This window comes from Tinamus guttatus, unplaced genomic scaffold (assembly GCF_059628265.1).
Source record: "Tinamus guttatus ecotype Peru unplaced genomic scaffold, ASM5962826v1 Tinamus_guttatus_pri_ptg000143l, whole genome shotgun sequence".
Taxonomy (NCBI): Eukaryota; Metazoa; Chordata; class Aves; order Tinamiformes; family Tinamidae; genus Tinamus; species Tinamus guttatus.
Genome location: NW_028288677.1, coordinates 375,770 through 394,458, shown reverse-complemented (window position 1 = coordinate 394,458; position 18,689 = coordinate 375,770). Strand labels below are relative to the sequence as shown.

Genomic DNA, 18,689 nt, shown 5'->3' with positions numbered 1-18,689 from the left:
CTTTCTTTGAGAGTAACAACAGCCATTATACAAGATCTGAATGAATGCGGTGGCAAGAAGTAAATGGAAAAACAAGCAAAGCACAAAAAAAAAGATAATTTCCTCAGCAGAGTCCCTTGCTCAGGTCTTAATTCCTCCCATCTGTTCTGGCTTCTGTGAGGATGCTCTCCCCAGATCTCTGCCCAACATAAATCCTACAATTTGGGGCTCTTTTCTCTCACAGAACGGGTCATTTTCACTTCACTCACCAGTTGGGCAAAGGGGAAATGCCCCTTTCTGCAGACTCCATCGAGCTGCCACTAGAAACATACAGGTTGGGAGCAGAAGGAAGGAGAAGGAACCTGCTTCTCCGTGCTCAGTTGATCACAACGTCTTAACAGTTGCTACGTTGGTCGGGAGGACAAATTACTAGAGTTTGGCTTGCTCCCTTCCTAAAGATACCGCCCAAAAAGCTCATTTCCTGTTAAATCCTACCCCGAGCCAGACAGGGAAGCTTAATTGAATTCCTCGTGGTAAGTGAGAACCACCGTGAAGCGACGGCGGTACTCGCTGCACGCCGACGAATAAGCGCCGACGACGCCGGCGTCTAGAGCGTTAAGTCCCATCGTGCTAGAGGCAAAGCACTTGCTGCCTTGGCAGATCTCGCCAACGCCGTCGTCCTCACCCCCTACACACAACATGTGAGTCAAGGCGGACTATTTCCGTCCGCCGCTCCGGAGCAGGGGTTGTTCCTCACCTCCACGATGCCGTGGCTGATGGTCCCGTACTGCCGCTTCCTCAGCATCACCAGGCTGATGACTATGACAGTAGCTATGGCAACGGCGATCACCAGGAGCCCGATGAGGGCACTGCTGCTGAAGCTGAAGTCATCGCGGAGGGCGTTGTCGTTATCCTGCGGGGAAGAAACCCACGGAGCGGTCGGCGACGCAGATAAACGCATGCCCAAGAGGCGGCCGCTTTGGTGACCGGAGAGTCAAGTCAACGCGGCGGCGCCTTCGCCGTTTGGGTTGACTCCAGCCAGAAAGGCAGTGCTAGGGATACCCCGTTAACTTTTAGGGATTCACCGCGCGCTAGACGGAGCGTCCCCGTACGTACCGGCTCGTCCACCAGGCCGCCGACGCGCTCCGCGTTGAAAATCATCTCCTTCACGTCGAGGGTTTCATCGATCACCTGAAAACAGTCACAACGGCATTTTAGGAACGGAGCTGGGAGAAACGGGTAGAAGGAAAAATAGGAAGGCAGAGAAGAGAGCTTTAATGCACACTAGCTCCTTTAATGTATGTTAGCAAGGGGTCACCTATCATCCTTCCCCTGCTCTCGGGAGCCTGGGATAGTCTCCCGCTTTTAGAACCAACCAAGTTAGTGCTGCAGCCACTGGAAGGTCTAGAAGACATCACAACTAAGACCCAAATTAAAACCAGGCCCTTGTTTGGGATGGAGCAAAAGGGCCTGCACGCAGGGAATCAGTTCCTGAAGGAGATGCTTCCCTGGCTTAGGCTGACAAGGATCTAGATGCATCTCCTTCCCTCGCCCTCCCACCCTCTGCTGCTCATCAGTATTAAGAGTCCACGATAGTCAGAAAACCGACTCCCCCACACCATATGGAGAGCGAACACGCTGACATTCTGCGAGCAGGAAGGAGCCCTGGAAATGAGGCACTGCTATTAATTAGTGTCCAGGGCAGGTTCCGCTTTGCAAAACGAAACTAGAGGGGCTCACCACGTTTTCGTCCACTTTGTTCTTGCTGTTAATCACTTTTTCCTCGGCGCCGATCAGCCCGTCCAACTCGGTCATGCCGGAACCTGCACCAAAAGAGCAAAGGCAGAGAGCGTCACGCGGCCGTGGGTGACATTTAGGAAGGGCTACCTACTCTTTACAGAGCTGCTTAACAGCATGGGCTGCTGCTTATTAATCTGTCTTCATGCTGTTGTGTCAGAAGGGGGGCTCGTAAGCTAGGCTACGGTGACAAGCGACACAGGGGGTTTCTGTTAATGGAAGGAAATGAGGTGGCAATGAGGGAGGCAGGTAGGACTCACCACAACGCACCGAGGTGTAAATCCAGAAACGTCCTACCGTTCAACGCTGCTGTTAGGAGGGACAAGGCAACCGATACTATGAACTCTTTAGAAAGGCAGCGCAGCAGCAAGTGCCTCGGGAAGGAGAACGCCAAGGGCACCGGCCACGCTGTGTCTGTAACGAGCTGCTGTCCCAGAGCTGGCACGAGCCCAGAGTCAAGGAGCCCCAGGGCGAGGGAGGAGCAGCCCGTGGACCAGAGCAGAATATCAGCTCAGAGAAGGCTGCTCTGCATAAACTGCTTTGATCTGAAACTCTTCGAAATGGAGCGGATCAATAAAAGAGGAGGCCGATGCAGGATACAACACGACGAGGTGGGAGACCGAGCTGCCCGTTAGCAGCACGACGTCCTTCAGAACCTCTACGCCTTCCTGCAGCTAAAGCAGGACAGGGAAGCCTGAACCCTACGGCTCTGCATCTCCAAAGGGCAACATGAGGAGGGGGAAATGGCACCCCAGCACTTAATGCTTTGCAAGGGGCTGCATGTTACAACCTGCTGAGCTTGCAGGCTAGCCAAGACACTGGGTCACCCGGCACGCGTTCTCCGGAGAGATGCAAGGAAAGGCTAACGGGCCCCAAGGCAAATTGTGACCGGGACAGGCTTTTACGGCCTGGAAATGCCAAGGAAACTCATGTGTCACTCCTACTCCTCCCAACAGGAGCAGCTCGGGCTTTACTGCATGCCCTTGCCCTGCTCTTTGCAGACAGTCATCAGCTTCCAGGCACGGCCAGGGCTGCCAGGCTGACTTCCCAGGGCTGCCGAAGCCCTGGGAAGCTATGGGACAAGCTAATGATTTGGATTTTCTGGCCACAAAGAGCTTGCAGAGAACTCCTGCGTCAGCTTTTGGCCTCTGGCTGCTTAACTCCATTCTCGGGAGCCAACGGAGCGTAGCCTCCGGGGCTGGGAGCTCAACTTCTGCACCGGGCATTGGTGTTTGTCACAGATCCGGCCGCTTGCTGCTCACAGGCACATTTAGGTCGTGTATTTTCCCAGGAAAAAAAAACACACACACACACACTGCTCTTTAGGGTTTCAAGCTCTCTGGCCCTCACCACATCTTTACCTGGGTCCGTTAAGAAGGGGTTTCATTTCACACACTACCTCTGCGCTGCCCTTACAAGTCAGTCACAGCCTTGTCAGTCAGGCACTCTCATTCCTAGTTTAATGCTGGAAAAAGCCAGATTCCTTGGCACCAGAGCAGCCTCTAGGTTGTTTCTAGAAGAAACAGTTGTTTCCAGGAACGCAAGGAATCAAATACTCAGACTAGCTGTTTCTTTTTTGCTAAACAAGCAAAATCAGAAGCTGCTGATCTAAATGAAAGAAGGGTCATGAAAATAAAGGTGAGCATGAAACTAAAATGAAGCTATAGGACGCACTGAGAAGGTAGGAGAGTGACAGAGAGCACTGTGAGGGAGCAGCTTAGAACCAACCTTTTTTCATTGGATGGTACAAATCCGGCTGAGGATCTAGCAGGAGGGAAAACAAAAACAAAAATAGCAGAGAAAGGAGATTAAGAGAGAAAGGAAAAAAGGCTTGCGCATGATTTCTGAGTCAGACCCTGGGAAAAGCTTTTTATGCTACAGCTTTCTTTAAGCTCAGAACTCTGTTCAAACGTTTTTAATATAAATGCACACGCACACGCCAGCTGTCAACACCCGTTGACGCAGAAAAACAGATATCTATTAGAGGGAGGAAAAAAAAAAGGGAATTCCTGTAGCCTTCAGCAGATCACGGCACAAAAGGCTTACCATTACATGAGAGCATTTTAACGGCTGAAGACTGAAAACGAATTCCAGAATCAAGTCACACACTTAAAAACAAAACAAACACACAAAAAAATCCCTGCTCTCTGCAAAATGGAAAGAGCTAAAACGATTTTGAAAACGGATGAATTGAGAAGTCAAATCCGTGGCCAATTACCCGCATTGCCTCCTTCAAAAGGACAGTCTGGTGGGTACTGCTGAGGCAACCGTTTGGCTCCTCAATGACCCAAAGGGATGGAGCATCCCATGCCACGGAGCTGGGCTACGAAAAAGCGACTACGGTGCGTAAAGAGAGTGAGACCCCGTTTTCAGCTCCACGTACCTTCGTTTTCAGACAAGGCTGGGAAGGTTTTCACCTGGAATGGACGGAACGGTTTGCCCTCGAGGGGGATTTCTTCACTTTCCTCGGAGCTCACCCTGACGTCCACCTGGGATTCGGAAATGGAGGAGGCGAACTGGTCCATGTCTGCACGTTGCTCCTGAAGCAGCTCATCTAAAAGGAACGGGACAAACACTTGCACAGGGCCCGGCAGGGACGGAAAGGGACGGACAGTTGGAGCGTAGCCGCTGCAGGGAAACACTGCTCAGGGCTGCCACGTTACCTGATCCTGTCTGCTGAAGCCCACAGGCTAGAAAAACATATAAATAAGGGCCAAGAGGTTTGATGTGGCAAGAGATTTTGGGCAAAATGGGATTTTGGAGCTCGCTTCACTTGATACGATATCCTAGCTCGAGACGGTGGCCACTCACCAATCTCATCCTGGATTTCTTCAGCCACGTACGGCACCTTGTAGAGCAGGGACAAGCTCTGATTCATGCGCTCCTCGATCACATGGAGATGTGTCATCACCTGTAAACACACAAGACGTGTTGGAGTAGGCAAAAGCTCTCGGCTACTTGATGGCCCCTGAGTTATTTAATAAAATACCTCCTGCTGGATTTGCTACCACAGGCAGTATTTTGGGACTATGGATTCATCTAGTCCAACACTCTGATGCTTTCTAATTCTTCAGGCTTTGCTGGAACTGGACATTTGTATGGGGGGCTCAGTATTTTCAGAGGGTTGGTGGCAAGGGAAAGGATTTAGCTGACTCTTGCTATAAGCAGCTTTGTAGGGAAAGCACTGAAACTATTTCCTGGCCACTGTCACAATTCATTTCATGCAATTATAAGGGCTTTCTTTAGTGAATTTTCACCCTTGACTAGTAGGAAACACACATGCACATGGAGCAGACTATACTGCGTATCAAGAACAAAGGTGCCTTTCAGAACAACATGTGATTTCTACCCCCTGCCTCCTGTGCTGGCAACTGCCTTGTCCTCCCCTCTGAGACACAAATGCAAATTCCACGCAACCTCAAACCGCTCCTCCCTGCACAAAGCTCAAGGCTGAAGTCGCTCCTGACCTGCAGAGGGTGCTGCGGAATCAGGGATCGCGCGGACCCCGGAACATTAATATGGATGGCCCAACGCTGGAGAAGGCTAAGGAGCTGAATGGACCTGTTTTACAGTCCGACGTGCACCTGACCTTTAAGAGCAAGGATGAAAGCAATTTCATTTTACACGTGGCAGCTTGTCAATCAAGCAAATCGATGGAGGAGCTTAAAGTGCGCCTGAAAAGCGAAGCGAATGGAAATTGAACTGTCCCACCCACATCCCCTGGCATGTCAATTTGTTGACACTGCAGCCTTCAGAATGAATTAAGGCCTGCGTAGGTTGGAGCTGAGGTTCACACCCTCCCTCCCGGGCTCCTGGCAGCACCCGAACAAAGGGGCAGGGTAGACCGTGTGCGATACCCTGACCCACGTCGGGAACGCCGGCACGGATCGGCAGCGCCGGCCCGGCCTCAGCTCTGCTCATCACAGCTCCCACCGGCGTCCCTGAGGACACGCGGCTCGGCGGGAAGGAAAAAGCAGGGGCAAAAACCAGGAGATAATTCAAGAGGTTTAAGGAATATCAGCTGCTCCTCTTAAAATCACACTGGCCGGGTCTGGCACTCATTTGAGGCAAATTATTCACGTTTCCAGCAGAAGGAAAACGACTTTTGGGGTATTCAGGAGAGAAGCACATTGCAGCGGTGTGTAATAAACTCATCAAAACAGATCTGCTACTAAAACTAACAATTCTAGGCAACTGTTTGGCAACGCTGGGAGATCACGCTTTGGAAGCGAGGAAAATGGCCACAGGCACAAGACTCCGCCTGGAAGTGATTCCACAAAAACGGATCTGAATACTAAAGCCTACGGATCGTGAAGGAAAAGACCAACCATTTAGACATGAGGTCTTGGAAGAAATTCAAGGCTGCTCAAAGATGACCAAATCCCCAGCACGCAACTTTGTGGATTGGAAAAAAAAATGAGATGCAAAAATGATACTGAAAGAGCTCAAATCCTCGACTTGTCATTGCGACCAATGGTAATTTGCGCTTAAAAACAGATGTGCCAAGGTAGTATCTCAATGCTCACGATTGGGTTAGGCACTAAGGGAAAATGCACAGATGGCCAGTTTGGTGACAAATGCACAGGGAGCAGGAGGGGAGCGTGCAAGTGTGTCGAGCTGCCCCAGCACCCGGCAAACCAGCGCGAGGACTCGGCGCCCGGCTCCCGGAGCGCCCGACGGCCTCTGCGGGGTAACAAAGCCTCCCTCGATGGGAACATTTTTCTACCTGAGATTTCATCTGCGCAGCCTTTTCTGGGTCAACCGCCAGGACGTGCTGGTAGTGGCGGATGGTGTGCAGGCGGTCCTTGTTCTCGGCGCGGACGTAGCGCTTCAGAGCCTGCAGGATGCGGTGGGGCTGCGGGACAGCACGGTTCAAAAGGAGCCGAGTCAAAAACCACAGCTGGAAGAGGGCACTCGAGGGGTGATTCAGCTTTGCAAGCAGGTAGATCAAGCCCTTGCGTTAAGGGCTTCAGATACTCGCTTTTTAGCCAGCTCTGTTCAGCTCGGAACACCATGTATCGTGCACACTGAAGAGCTTTTCAACCCAACAGCAAGTACAAGAACAGCAGCAGAAGCGAACGGCACGGGCTGCCCAGGGCTACCCGCTACAAAACATCTTCCCCAAGGGACTTACCCGGGGTGGATCGGCCTGCAGGGCAGCCAGGTAGTTCTCCAGGGCGATCCGGCGGCGATCGTTCAGCATCGCTTCCACCCGGGCCAGGTGAGTTTCCACCAGCTGCTGCTTCTCACTCGCGGCCTCTTTTTCCAGAGATTTAACCATTGCCTGGAAGTGCTGTAGGGAAAAAACACGGGTCTGTAGGAAAGGCTGCATTTTTCAGGGGTGCTTATTCACCGATTGCCCTAGACGCCTGGCCCACACTGCATGTTGTAGGGTTTTATGGTAGGAGAGAAAGGCCAGGAACACACTTGGATGCACATTTTGTATTTGCAATCTAAACAGCGGCAATTTGCCTTTCAAACTTCCCTCACCACCAGTTTCAAAGGTCTGTGAAGAGGTCACAGGGCCGTGCAGATCAAAGCTCCAGTTCTGCAGTCAGGAAATCCAGAACTTCCAGCTGAACAAATGACATGACATCAAATCTTCCCCTCAATCCTGTACAGCAGGAACAAGGTAGATCCTCCACCCTAGAGCTGCTGACCCCATTAAGCAGAAGTCTGCAAAGGTAAGGGGCTTGCAGAGGGTACATTCGGATCAAATCTCCATATGTCCTATTAGAAAGGTCATTAGCAGCACCTCCAAGTGGAGCAGAACAGTCCATTAAATGTTAGATGCAGCACAGATGATGGAAAACTATTTTGGACTTGAGCAGAATTGAAACAGTGGTTTATGACTGGAAAAAAAAGAAAAAAGGGAGAGAATATCGTGTTCCAGGATGGAAAAGCTGGAGTCAATCGCTCACGTGTATATTGGTTTGAGGGAATTTCCTACAGTTGCGACTGCCAGAAGAGCCTGCCCTTCACAACCCCATACCCTGGTTACCCCTGATTAACTCCGTGGTCTATCCCAATGCTTCTCATAAGGCAGAGGACTGGCATTTTGGCAGCAAATCAGCTTCGTCTGCTGTCAAAACGGTTTTCAGTAACTCTGCCCAAACAGGAAGCGGGTGGCCAGAGAAACTGAACCGGGTTGCGAGGCCAATTTTTAGCGCAGAACAGGCCAAAGGTCTAAGGTTACAATTTGGCTCTGTTGTCACTGTGCTTGCAGGGTGGGTTGGGTTCCTATTACTGGCCTTGGGATAGGACCTGGCACGACATCAGATCATCTCCAGCTTCGGGAATAAAACGTGCAATTTGAGTCAGATCTCTGAGAGGCGACTGTCAACGGAACAAAAAAGCTATTTTTCCATCTCAGTCTGCTTTTGGCTTTGAATACGAGCAGCTCTCGTCCAGTTTGCCGAGACAAGGAGGACAAACACCGGCAACTTTGCTCTTTAGGTTCTTCAACCCTTACCTGAATGAGAGTCTGTCTTTCTGCCTTGGGGAGATTCTTGGCTTGGTGTTCTGCTTCCTCCCATTCCTTTTTCACCTGAATAAGGAAAGCAGAGCATATTACAACATGACACACAGTTATGTCTGATTTGGGGGGTTATTTTGCCTTTACAGGCACATCTTGGTGCCGCAGGCACCAAAGAGCTGCTGCAGGGCTTCAACTTAGCGCTTAGAGCCCTTCTGAGCAGCAAGCTGAGTGTCCCCAGCGATTTCCCTTCCAACATTTGAGATAAATCCAAGCTCACCCGGTCCATGCGGTTGTGGTGCCTGACCTCCAGCTGCTCCTTGGCTTTTTGGAAGCGGGCGTGCTCGTTGTCATCAGCCGGGGTTTCAAAGTAGACATCTACATCATCGGTAGGCACTGAAAGAGAAGGTACAGGTTAAAAAAGAACTTCAGAAAACTCTGATCCGGGATCAAAAAGGACAGGTTGGGGAGAGGAATCTTGGTGCCTGCAGAATTAATCTGGCAGGCTGAATTTATGAACTGCCACCTACCAAGAGCCCATTTTGGAATCTTTCTGCTGCCAATTGACTGCACAACATCAGCTAGTTACATCATCCCCAATACAGAGCAGTGCACTGCGGCACCCAGCACCTGTTCAGCCTGCTCATTCCTCCTGAGAGCAGCAGTATTCAGCTCCAGCAGAATGCCTTGGACTGCAGAATCGAGCGCTCGTTCCCTCTTCCCTTTCACATGGGCTTTGGATAGTTTAAATGACATTTTGTGCATTAGCTGCTCACTGACAAGCTGGCTCCAGACATCATTAATATGATTAGGGAGCTTGACAGTAAATCTGCACAAAACACTACCCAGTATTTTACACTTCAAACCTACCTTCCCTACCAGATGCACCATACAGGAGTAATGGGCAATGATATTAGACAAGACAGCAACAGAAGGAGGCTCAGCGAGACAAATTCACTTGTCCAATAAACTGGAAGGTTTGTATCTTTAAAACATTCAAATGCAGCACAAAGAGCAATAAAATCGCACAACTGACGGCTTCAGGCGCCTGCAAAATCCGTGACAGAGCCTCTGAGCCACGTTTCTGCGCTGCAGTTTTAGGAATTTGGCATCCCAGAGCCCTTTCAGAGAATCTGTGGCAAATCCAGTGCACTCCACCGGTGCAAGTGGGACACAGCGGGGTCAGAGGAGGAAACTTGTGGGAACTCTTCAACCATTTTAACCCTTTGGGCACGAGAACCCTCCAACACCTCGCTATGAGCTTCCGACAGAGGAATACCCTGCGCCAGCACAGCGTGAACACAGGGTGAAAATTCAATTCCAGCACGCACCAAATCCACAGGCCTTCACTCTGACCGAGGAGCGAAGAGGGGGAAGGAACTTTGAGGCAATGGCCACGCACAAAACGGGCATTATTTCTGCATGCAAGGGGCAAGGGCACATCAGCACCGTATTCTAGGCCTGCCCATGGCATTTCTGAACCACAGAAGTCCCTTCGCAGCCCTCAATCCCTCCGAAACAGGAGGAACTTTTGTATGGAAAGCGCCTGCCATCCGCATCTTTTCTTTCACCGCTTCAGTTAGATCAGCCCCATCTAAAGCACTTGCATGAAGCCCATTTTGTAAACAGGATTATGGCCGTGTAGTCAGCCTGCCAAGCCCCAGATAACACAAAAAGCCTTTCAAAGGGCTTTAATGGTAGCTGAAGTGGAAGTGCTGGAGTTCAACAATAAGATTAATACGGAGGTTAAAATGTTTTTGGTAGTTTTAGCATCTGACATAAAAGCCAGTGGAAACCGGTGCCAAAAACCTCAAGCTCTCAAAAATGCAAGGATCGAGTCAGGATTCATATTTCAAGCTCAGCTGAAAGCGGGAACCCAAATTCTGCAGGATTTTACTGACACTTTCCCAAAATACAATAGCAAGAAAAGGGTGATACCAGGAGAAAGGCGATTAGCAGCCTGCTTTTCAGGAGCCACTGGTCAAACATATGCAAGATAATGTGACTGGGGAGAGCCAGGGCTCCCTTCCCATAAATTTGGGAGCTGGTTAAGCAAATAAGTAAAGTATGTGTTTTCCTAACAAGAGCTTAGAGACAGGCTCTGGATCTGGAAGATGGTAACTAAGCCCTTGCTAAGAGCTGCGGGCCACCACGGGCAGCGCACACACACGTTGAGAAGCCCCTTTTCCACCAGGGAAGCCAAACCTGGAGACCTCGAGAAGCAGAGACAAGAGGAGGCCGCGGCGAGAGGACACACAGAACTGCTGCAGACACCAAAAGGACAGGCTACACACGTGTCCTAGGCGAGGAGGAGACACCAGACAGACAGCGGCGAGCTGCAAAAGGGCCCGCGGGAGGCAGGACTTACTCATCTTTTTACACACAGCCATACAATACTCCTCTGACTCAAAATTGTTCCTGTTGCCTCCGCAGCCTCCGTATATAAAGCGGACGCACTTGCTCTTGCTGGGGTCGAAGTACCAGCGAGGCATCACGGCCCGGCAGGGCCCTGTCACGGCCTCCTGCGAGCAGACAGCTGTGTGGAGACGGGGGAGAACGTGAGCACCAGGCCTTACGGTTCGGCAGCAGCTCCAGCGAGCTAAATCCAAGGAAAGGAAGCTGAGAGGGCTGCCAAATGCCCTCGAGGAGCCTGTTTGTATTAGCAACGGGCTGCAGAAAGGGAGGAAAACGTCCCCAAAACAGACAGCCCAAGCACGCTGTTCCGGGTGCGCTTCAATACCCGCAAGCCTCCCGTACATGTATGATCTAAGCCTCGTTTCAGCAGGGAAAATTATCTGCAGCATGCTGGCATTTTCCCAACAAGATGCAAGGACTGCTGGCAATGATTCAGTGAGCTGAAGCTAATTGAATTGCATTCCCTCTGCCCTCCTCCTTCCTCTGCAGGCACTTCCATACACAAAATATCGGGCGCCTCCGTTCCGCGGCGGCCCCGCACCATCGGCAGATGCTCTTAGCGATGGTTCTTGCCACCAGACAAAAGCTACAGGAAAACACTTGGATAAGAAACATGGGCCAACAGTGCCGGATCGCTTTCCGTGGTTAAACTCTGGCTGCTTAACACGGAGGCTGGAAAGCAGGGAGTGCACGTCCTCCTTAATATCAAATGGCCAGAAGCCACCTTGATGGCACCTTTTGAGAAGTTGTCCCACCAATTTTGGCTTCCTTTTTGTAATGGGGGTATAAAGCACCTAATCCAAGGTAATGGCTCCAAACTACAATTTTGAATTCACGGTGTAGCCCAAATGTTTCCAAAATTGGTCCGTGCCGATACCGTTTTCTGACTCTACCTTCATGGAGGGGCTTGTTCAATGTACCAACTGCTGGGCTTTCTGCCAGCAAAACTGCTGTTAAGTGGAAACATACGGCCCACACCCTGGAGAGTCACTTTCAACACTCGAAACACGAGCACCATCAGCTTTCCTCTGTTTGCTAATTTATGTGGCAAATAAAACTTCCAAAGTGGCGTTTACGGACTCGATCAAAACCCTGTCGCCAACCGCCGCGCAACGAGAAGCGAGCGCCCCGCGCGCCGGAACGTGACTTACATTTCATGTCGCTGCTAACTTCTTTTTCGGAAAGACTCTTGTCGTTGCTGGGCTCCGTGGGGGTCTCTTCGTTGTAATCGTCTGCTTTATAGCTATCGTAATAGTAATCGCGATCTTCTACCACATCCTCCTCCTCCTCTTCCGCCTCGTCCTCTTCATCCTCTTCCTCCTCCTCCTCCTCCACAGCTGTCCCTGTGAAATCTTCTACACCTGCCTCTGTAGGGAACTCGCTGAAGGGATACAGTTAAATTAGGAGGGTAAAATTAATGCTAATCACTTCTCAGCCAACCTTGGATGTACTAGAAAAACAATTCTCTTTTCATCTGTTGCAGAAACACAAGAAATGGGAAAACGGTTTCTTTTCGGTAAGTGAAAGTCTACAATATTTAGAGGACAGCAACCAGACAGTCATTTTGCCTGGCTGAGCATGAAAGGAGCTGTTTAATTCTCCAGAAACAGGAGTACTGCAACTTGTCCTTGCATTCAGGACTCTCCTTTGGGGTCTTCAAAAAAACACAGAAATCTGCCTCAATCCTCACCCCAAAGGAGGCACCGCTTGATAGCGGCTTTGAAAACACGTTTTTTAAGTCGCATGCCAGCAAGAAGCCTACCTTTTATAAAGGTCATAGTCTTCATCCTCGTCTTCATCCTCTTCCTCTTTGGAAGGCGCTTCCTCCGCAGCTTTGGTCTGAGGGCAGCACACGTACTCGGTGCCGTGGAACTGGTCCACCCCGCAGGGCAGCAGCATGCCGTAGCCGTGCAGGATCATCCCTTCCGTGAGGCAGGCCTGCAAGAGGAGCACTGTTATGTCCAGGGGGATCTGAAACGGGTTCAGCACGCGCTGAACCCCGGGGAGGTCTCAAATCAGCCATTCAGTGGTTCCTGCTGCTGGTTTATCAGATCCAGCCCCTAAAAAACGCTGAGTTTTCAGCCTGGTTAAGCTCTGGACCTCGTGCCAACACGAGGGAGAAAGCGCTGCAAAGAAACAAACGCTCGTTGGCTTTTTGGACTGGTCATTTCATTAACCTTCCCCTCTCTCTATTGGAGTAAGTGAAAAATTATTTAAATGGACTTTATGTCAAGATTATTGCAGCAGCTGAAGGAGAAAATCAATTGGATAAATCAAGCAAAAGTCAAATGTGAATTGCGAGTAGGCAGCACGTTAATGCATTTCTCTTAACTAAAGAAATACTGGGTTTTATGGGCTTAGAGAAAAAAAATGAAGTAAAAAAGGCTTTCGTATATGCATCAGATCTCTTTAGAGCTCTGCTTTGTTAAAGTATCGATGTAAAAACGTTCCAAATATTTCCAGAAAAATTCTCCAGCTGTGTTGAAGGAAAACGGTTTTTAACTTTGCTTTAATGTTTCAAGACATTAGCAAGTTTCTCCGTTAAAAGGTGATTCCTCTAGCACAGGCTTATTGAATCGAGACGGGATTTTGCTGAATTTTGAAATTCAATCCACAGGAAGCTCTAGCTGGCACTTCCTTCATCTCATCCTTCCTGCCACTGCCAGTGAAGTTAAACATTATGTTGCTGTTTCTACAGAACAGACAACATGTAAATTTAGGCCATATTACCCCCAGCTGAAATGAGTGTGCAGAGAATTTGTAACATTTTTAGCAGCTAGATTAAAAAAAAAGAGGGGTTGGATTTATTCTGAGAAGATAATCCACCTCTTATGTAAAACCTCCACTGAACAGTCACAATAAATTGCACGTTGCCCCCAAGCAAGCTCTCCAACCCCAGTAAATCCCCAGCAGCAGCTGCAGCCCTGCAAAGTGGGCAAGAGAAACGGGAAACATCCTCTGCCCACTCTGGTCCACTCCCCTGGGATGGTTATGGGTTGGAATAGCTTCCCAGAGAGCTGATTACAGTTCCGAGCTCCATCCTAGAACGTGATTTTTAGCAGGTTACCTCAGGGCAGCTCTTGGAGAGCAAAGAATAACTCAACTCCATGGGATTTTGAAGCCACTTTTGAAAAATTTTATGCTGCTTTTGGCCACGGCTCGGAGACTCCAGCATGGGAATAACAGACCCCAGAGATAAACCCTGGCATGCTCCAGTGCTGGAATAACTGAGTCCCAAATACTCTCGCTTGTCACAAGAGCTCCCTTACCTCCTTTGCTACCGTGTGCCAGTGCTGATAACTTTCACACACGTCCATCCGCTCCTTGTGGAAGAACCGGCACTTTTCGGGAACCAGCAGGACGTCGCTTACAAACTCACCCACTGCAAAGCAAGAAATAGCAGGTTTACTTCTCGTCACACACGCACAACCTCAAAAAGGAGATAAAGTCAGTGCCAGAACTCCGCGAAGGACACTTAGGCCTTTAAAGGTTAGTGGAAGGTATATTATTCCCAATGGACACAGCCCAGCTCAGCAGCTATCTATGCAGATCTACTGAAAAAAGCTGTGCTACACAAAAGTGTGTTCATGCTGCCTGTTGCTGAAAGGCTCTGGAAATTTTTTCTATGCTGCAAATGTTATGTAGGTTTCCAGTATCTGGATACCCACGTGAGTCTTGTCTGCTTTCTTCTGATAGTATCCAGATGGCTTGAGTCGGGATCGGGTGCATCCCGTTCCTCAGCTCGGACGGGCCAAAGCAAAACACACAACGTTGGAAAATGCATAACACAAAAAGCAGAGTAAAGCCAGAGTCAGCAAATACGTGTTCCAACATCCAGATAACCACAATCTGACCAGCAGGACTTAGCTTGGGATAAACGTTAAGGCCAGACTTTGCTTTTGAGGAAGGAGGAAGAGCCTCGGAGTTAATGGGATGAGCCATTTGGCCTAAATAGCCACCACAACCCTGCTCAGTGCTGACACCCATCAAATCCGGATCAGAACTGCATCCAGCATGAAAATCGCTTTCTGTTCTCAGCCCAGAAGTCCTACCAGACACTGCAACCAGGATCCACAATGTGGATATTCTCAGAGCTGCATTTTTTTTTCCTTCTGTCTTCCAGATTTATATTGCACTTCCAGTAATTTTAAAATAGTTATTTAGGTATCAAATCATTTTAGGGTGTTTGAGGCGCCCACTTTTTTTGCGGTCCCTTAATAGGGCCCCAAAGGCCTATGAACATTTTTCTTGCACGCTGTATGCAAGTGAGAACAGAGTTTAGGGACAGATTATCTGAGGACAAGTTACAAGATGATGAGATGAACTGGCATTCCTCAGCGTCTCTAATAAAGTAATGAGTAACATATTGCTCATTTTTATTCCCTGACTTGTCTTTGAAATCAAAAACGGACCAAACTCTCAAATCAAGAGCCTGTGGTTCTGGGGCGCAAAGGCAGAAAGCTCAAACTGAGCAGAAACAACAATGAATAATAAACAAACAGCAGTGATAAAAACAGCTCTTTTCCAAAAGATGGAATCCTAGGAAGCTAAGATAAGGGACAGGGAAGGTTCTTGCAGTTCAGCTTGGGAATGAAAATCCATTCTACACTGCGCATTACTGGGAAACCTTTCCTCATCCATGACCAGCGTGGAAAAATAAAAATAAATAAGTAGAAGCCCTTTTCAGAGTCAGCCAGATGAGGTGTTTCCATGCCAGCTAACAGCGTAGCAGGGACTGTCAGCAGTTTGTCTGTTCACACCTCAGCAGGCTCAGCCCTGCTGCCATCATCCTATTGTTACCTTTATTTTACAGTTCAGTGAGAGCGCTGATGGGTTCTCCTCGCTGCCTTGGAAATACAAAAGAGCCTTCCTGATGGGGAGAGCCAAGGCTGATGAGGTCTGATAGCAAAATCCTACCTCAGATAGAGCTGCCTTCCTGAGGAGGGGAAGGCACAAGCAGCAACGGAGCCAAAAAGGGCTCCGAGTAATAAAAAGTCATGCTTTTCTCCCAAGCTGGACATCATCCCTTTCAAACAAGCAATTCGGTCTCATAAAAAGAGATGGAGAAGGTTTTTTAGGCACTCGGATCTGAAAAATGAACTGCGTTATAAGATGGCCTTGCAAGTGAAAGACGTTTGTGAGAGGAGACACCAATTAAGGCTTTCAGCAGCAAGTTTGGTGCTTATCAAATTTTAGCACGGTGTCACTAAAATCAGCTTAATTTTCAGCTGAAGAATGTGCTTGGAGAAGGATTATTTCCAAAAGAGATTACACGTTATAAGTCCACAGATCTTACTTTTATCCTTATTTCCATTGAAGCTCTCAGCATAATCAGCTGGGCTTTCTAGCTGCTCAAATCTGGTTTTCCATGTCTATAAAGGGAGAGTAGCACCTCCTTCCCACACTAAATTTCGTGCTTATGAAGTGCTTCATGATCCTGCAGGGAAAGGTGTTACGTGCAAGGGAATAAGCACCTCTGGATTTCTGTGTTCTCTTAAGTCAAATTGACTCATCGAGACAGCCCGAGACTTCTTCCAAATAGTTAAAGGAGTCTTTTCCAGCGGATAACTGGAAAAGGGATCCACCAGCTGAGACTCAGCTTACTACTACGGATGCATGGAATGCAGCACAGTGTTAGTCACAACCTTCAGGACAAAAGGGGAAGGTAAATAATCACGTTGGCTGATTCAATTGGGTGCAGAGACACCCAAAAGTGCAATGAAATCTATCTCCCTTTACCTAATATTCTGCCACAGTTCAAAGTGGGGACATGGGATACAGCTGCAAGAAGCAGGGCCCCTTTGAAACAACGAGGTTTAAATATAGGCAGTTGAAACAGAATAGGAATCTCTTGCCAAGAGCAAAGCAGGAAGCCTGAACACACTGAGCATTTAAGTCTCCAAGGCAACAAAATATTAAAGCTCCACAAAAATAGGATCAGAGTATTAAATCCCAATGTCTTTGTGATACTCAAATACAATGGCCTTCAGGCTTTGAAGGCAGTTGCAGGGAGAAGGGGGATTTCTTTTTCATGCCAGGCACTGTTCTTCCAACACAGCTGCTAGCGAGCTGTCGATCCGCTGGAAGGAAGGCCGAGTTCCATCTTGTGGAAGCATAAACGCTTTGGTGGGAGTTGGACATGGAAATGGCAACCTGACACGAGAGAATAAATGGAATTGTGCCCTCTCAGAGAAACCAGGAGGCGATTCCAGGCTCCTCTGGCCTAGGAAGGAGGAATATCTGTCTACTCGGAGGACTCGGCATCGCAGCCCGCGCTCACCTAGGCACTTGTAGGGCACCACGATGTGAGTGTGGTCCTTGCACTGCTTCTTCCCTTTCTTACACCAGCTCTCGATGCTCACAGGTTGGTTGGCTTCCACCACGTTCGTGATCTGAAGGTCTGGATACATCTGTTTTTAAAAGACCCACAGGTATATCTCTATCCAGAGGAGGCAAGGAAAACACAAAGGGGCTCCTGACGAGCGTTGAGGGGCCAATTCTACATGAAACCAAGCTTCACATTTGCACATGGACACATATTTGTCAAGCAAACACGCACCTAACTCCTCAGGTTTCCTTACGTCTCCTTTTATAACATATTCACATGACCCCCATGGCCCACTCAAGTCAGGTTCTCCAGTCTAGACGCTGACTTATATTTAGGCTTCTGCTACGTGTCCCAAACCCAGTCGCGGTCATATCAGCCTTGAAAAACTCTTCTCTAAGTTCTCCAGTAGGAACATGGCCTGCTCTATCACTTTCCTCTCTAAAAAAAAAAGCATTTCTTGTGGTATTTTACATGCTTGTCACCTCCAAGGAGTAATTAAACACACTTTTCAAGGTCAACGTGCTTCAGTATCTGGAGCGGGAGATTCAGGGTTTACAATAAGGCACGAAGAGCCTAAAAATACTGCCAACATTTAGATGAAAATATTTTCCTAACATCTTGGCTGATCTGGACATGTCCCCATGTCCAACCAGCTAGGACCTTGTGTGAAGCTGATGCCAGGTGAGAGTTACCTCCTAACTGCCCTTGCTCCTCTCAGGCAATATTGCAATTTGGGGATCTGAGCTAGTCCAAAATTCCTCTCCTGTGGGGTTAGTTTTCTACCGAGCGGCTACATTAGCATCCAGCTCCTTAGCAGCAGTGAAGAGGCAGCATCACATGGAGAGCAAAGATCCCCGAGGAGACGCCTCACCTCCTGGCAGTACTGCAGAATCTCCTCCTTCGTTCCAAAGCAGCTCTTGGTCCCCGAAGTGTCAGGCTCCCATTTCCCAGTCTGGATGTTCACGTGCATATTGAGCTTCCCACAGAACATGGCGATCTGCGGCTCGGCCACCGCGAACCCCGTCCCGGCGTTGGCTGCGAGCGCCTGCGAAGACAACAAAAAAAGCAAAATGCGTTGATTGCTTTAGCTCACGCAAAGCAAAAAGGCTCTGATGACTTCTTAGAGAGCTGATAATAATAAAATAACGACTTCCCCCTGCGCGAGGGCAGCTCAGAGCTTTTTGCCACATGTTTCCCCCAAAGCCTTCAAACATCTGGGATGGAAAGACCCAAGTTTCTCACTCAGACCTACAAGCAAAGTTGACTTCTGCCGAAGGGAACAAACGTGGCTGTTGAACAGGGCTCTGCAAAGCCTGTTTTTGCCCATTCAGATGGATATTTGCACTGTCGGGGTTTCAGATGCAAATGCCAGAGGATTCCCACCGTGCAAAACCCCGCGCCACAGCCTGACATCCTGGTCAAACTCCAGACCGATCAATGCAAACGAGGTCAGGCTCCTTTCTGCAACGCTGCTGCCTGCCCCAAAGAAGAAAAGGGGATTCAATTAATTGCAGAGTCGCTGTTTTATCCCGGGCAGCCAACATCCTCTCCCTGTTTAACTGGCTTTCGGGGGCACGAAGCAGCTCAACTCCCAAATCTAAAGCTTTGCTAACGTTTAGGCAACTGAAAAGCGTTTCAATTGCTCCAGATAAAGCAGATGAGACACAGCCAGAGGCCTCAGGCCACCGCTGCCCC

At 49.1% G+C, this 18,689-nt stretch overlaps 1 protein-coding gene across 5 annotated transcripts in view; it reads right to left on the bottom strand.

Annotated features, from left to right (window-relative positions):
* The window catches only part of APLP2 (amyloid beta precursor like protein 2), a 33,662-nt gene that overhangs the window by 1,617 nt on the left and 13,356 nt on the right, over nucleotides 1–18,689 (bottom strand). Inside the window, exons 2-17 of one of the 5 annotated variants that reach the window (XM_088522027.1) lie at nucleotides 17,866–18,039; nucleotides 16,947–17,076; nucleotides 13,936–14,048; nucleotides 12,429–12,604; nucleotides 11,818–12,047; nucleotides 10,620–10,787; nucleotides 8,532–8,647; nucleotides 8,249–8,323; nucleotides 6,911–7,069; nucleotides 6,503–6,631; nucleotides 4,588–4,687; nucleotides 4,160–4,330; nucleotides 3,505–3,540; nucleotides 1,723–1,802; nucleotides 1,096–1,170; nucleotides 737–892 (exon numbers count right to left, since the gene is read on the bottom strand). In XM_088522027.1, coding sequence (XP_088378153.1) covers nucleotides 737–892; nucleotides 1,096–1,170; nucleotides 1,723–1,802; nucleotides 3,505–3,540; nucleotides 4,160–4,330; nucleotides 4,588–4,687; nucleotides 6,503–6,631; nucleotides 6,911–7,069; nucleotides 8,249–8,323; nucleotides 8,532–8,647; nucleotides 10,620–10,787; nucleotides 11,818–12,047; nucleotides 12,429–12,604; nucleotides 13,936–14,048; nucleotides 16,947–17,076; nucleotides 17,866–18,039 — 2,088 coding nt within the window. Of the gene's footprint in view, nucleotides 1–736; nucleotides 893–1,095; nucleotides 1,171–1,719; nucleotides 1,803–3,504; nucleotides 3,541–4,159; nucleotides 4,331–4,587; nucleotides 4,688–6,502; nucleotides 6,632–6,910; nucleotides 7,070–8,248; nucleotides 8,324–8,531; nucleotides 8,648–10,619; nucleotides 10,788–11,817; nucleotides 12,048–12,428; nucleotides 12,605–13,935; nucleotides 14,049–16,946; nucleotides 17,077–17,865; nucleotides 18,040–18,689 lie in introns of all 5 variants that reach the window. The other 4 variants (XM_088522026.1, XM_088522029.1, XM_088522028.1 and 1 more) reach the window with 4 other exon arrangements.